The sequence below is a fragment of the Grammomys surdaster genome, unplaced genomic scaffold, assembly GCF_004785775.1.
Source record: "Grammomys surdaster isolate TR1022 unplaced genomic scaffold, NIH_TR_1.0 806, whole genome shotgun sequence".
Taxonomy (NCBI): Eukaryota; Metazoa; Chordata; class Mammalia; order Rodentia; family Muridae; genus Grammomys; species Grammomys surdaster.
Genome location: NW_021605225.1, coordinates 1,410,880 through 1,413,375, shown reverse-complemented (window position 1 = coordinate 1,413,375; position 2,496 = coordinate 1,410,880). Strand labels below are relative to the sequence as shown.

General features: G+C 45.2%; 1 protein-coding gene across 3 annotated transcripts in view; it reads right to left on the bottom strand.

The window, feature by feature from the left end:
• Positions 1 to 318: 318 nt before the first annotated feature.
• Tnfaip3 (TNF alpha induced protein 3) overlaps positions 319 to 2,496 on the bottom strand; it is a 15,290-nt gene continuing 13,112 nt past the window's right edge. For all 3 annotated transcript variants that reach the window (XM_028782615.1, XM_028782616.1, XM_028782614.1), the window contains one exon: positions 319 to 2,436. In XM_028782615.1, coding sequence (XP_028638448.1) covers positions 2,152 to 2,436 — 285 coding nt within the window. In that variant the 3' untranslated portion in view covers positions 319 to 2,151. The remainder of the gene's footprint in view (positions 2,437 to 2,496) is intronic.

The window sequence follows — 2,496 nt, the reverse complement described above, 5'->3', positions numbered from 1 at the left end:
TCTCTGTCTCTGTCTCTCTCTCTCTCTCTCTCTCTGTCTCTCTCTGTGTGTGTACATATTCTTTTGTGTGAGTACATGTGCATCTATTTGCATGTGCCATCCCATCTGGCTTGTGTACAGGTGACGTGGGTTGAACTCAGTGCCTCAAGTTTGTGTAGTGAGCACTTATGGACTGAGCCATCTCTTCAACCCTCTGATTATTTTCAGAAGATATCATTCTTTCCATGGGTAAGAGGTGCACCCATGGCCCAGTATACATCAAAATCTTCACATCTGAGCCCATCTTCTTCCAACACTCATTAACTGAAAGCACTGGAATTTGTTCTTAAATAATTTATTTTTTTAATATTGACTTTTGTGAAGTTACAGTTCTTTAAGATAATCTGAAGTCCAAAAATGGTAGACCCCATCCTTTGAAAGACAACTGTGCAAATTTCACATACTTTCTATAATAAGTATAAATAATTTCATGCTTTCACATTAACAATGAAAATATCAATATCAATAGATACAGAACTTTAGGCTATTAACTTTGAAAGAACTAGATGAAAACGTTGCATTGTATTTGACATCTTTGGGAAAGAAAGACAAAGACATATGTCAGGGAAAGACACACAGAAGATATAAAGAGAAACAGCTATCTAGAGTTAGACATCACAAGTATCTTCAGGGGCTGGGCTAGACCCCAGATGTCAGCCTTTATCTCTGCAAAGCTGCATGCCCTCCTAAAGCAAGTCCAAAGCACACACAGAAGCTGCAAGCCAATGGCAGAACCTCCTCATCCTCATGGCTACTGGCTTTGCTGTCTCACTGTTCCTATCCAGTACCCAAGGGGCACAGCATTTACATAGTAAGCAAAGGTCGTGATTGTTTCCTTATTCCATCCCTTATTCCCATTGTTACCTTATTCCATCCCTATCTTTTCTTCAAAGAGGTAGGATACTTAGAAGCATCTATAGAAGACAGACAACAATTTCTTCTTGTGTAGCCGGGGAGTCATAAGAAGCAGCAGATTCTACATACAGGCTTTATTGATAAAGAAAGCAACCCCTTCTTTCCTAGGGAGGCAACAAGTAGAGAGAAGACAACTGCCCCACCACACTCTGTGGTCAGGAACTTGCCAGGTTCCCAGAACATGGTGGAAAGTTTTTTCAAGAGAATACTGCAGAAAGAACTTTTCATTTAAATAACTTTGAAGTTCATAATAAATAAAGGAGAATGAGGGCTCCCTGTAAGAAGGCAGCTTGTTGAATTCACATAACAAGCCAGGGGCAACCTGACAACAACCAGAAAATAGGTTATTATTATTCAGTCTTTCTACTGCCTCTAGGGCATCATTTCAACATTTTAAAAATCCCTCATACATAATATAAGGGTATATTACATATGTACACACTCTGATACACACCTCAATCCAAACTTAATCATTTTGGAATGGGAGACAACAATGGCCAATGCTGGCATGTCTTTCCACTAAGATATTCTGCTGTCTAGAAGGTGCATACAATATAGTCAAGAGCAGCTTGTTTTGTCACCATGTGAACATGTTTCATTTCAGCAGCCGCAGGATCTGGTGTGTGGCTCTGCTTTCCTACAGAACCTTGGGAGCCACGTGGGCAGGTAGGGAAGTCCACTGACCACAGATGCGCTCTGCTGATGTCCGTTTTCCCTGAGCTACCTCTAGCATCTTGAGGAGGGTCTTGGTGCTCTGAGAATTCAGCTTTGGCTCTCTGAGAAAAGCTTCCAGGGGGCACTAGGATGGTTCCAGTCTCCATCCTACCTTCCCATATGCCTTGCTTCCTGTTTCCTGGCAGCCAGGCTCAGGAACTGCTGCCAGTCCTAGCATGCATTCCATGCCTAAAGATCTCCCCAGCCTCCTGGTAGACAAGCAGCAGCAGCTTCAGGCTGAACCTGACATCATGCACTGCTGGTAACCAGGTCTACTCTCAGCCCACCAGGGCATAGTCTTGGTTACTAACCTGATGGTCATGGCCACAATGAAGGAAGAGCTTATCTTGCCTACTTTGCTCAAAGACACTTGAAGCCACTGTCCCAGGGCCCACCCTTCCTGTGGCACTCAGGGGTCTGGACCACAGCACCACTCTGAATGGCAGTTTGAGGCTCCTTCTTGCTGAACCAGTGTGTTTGCACTTAGCCATACATCTGCTTGAACTGGTAGCACTCATTGCAGTAACCGTTACACTTGGCATTGCCAAAGTGATCACAAGCAGGGGCCCGGCAGCGCTGTTTAGGGGGCTCTTCGGGAGTTGGCTCACCCCGGTGGGCCACAGAACCTACTCGTTGGCTTAGGTGCTGGCACTCCATACAGAGTTCTTCACTGCGACAGGCCAGGATGTTCTTGCAGGAGGCCCGGGCACACTTCGGTCTTGAGCCTCCCTGTGTAGTTCGAGGCATGTCTCTACGCTGGCTTGATCTCTGAGTGGGGAGAAGAGAGAGAGAGAGAGAGAGAGAGAGAGAGAGAGAGAGAGAGAGAGA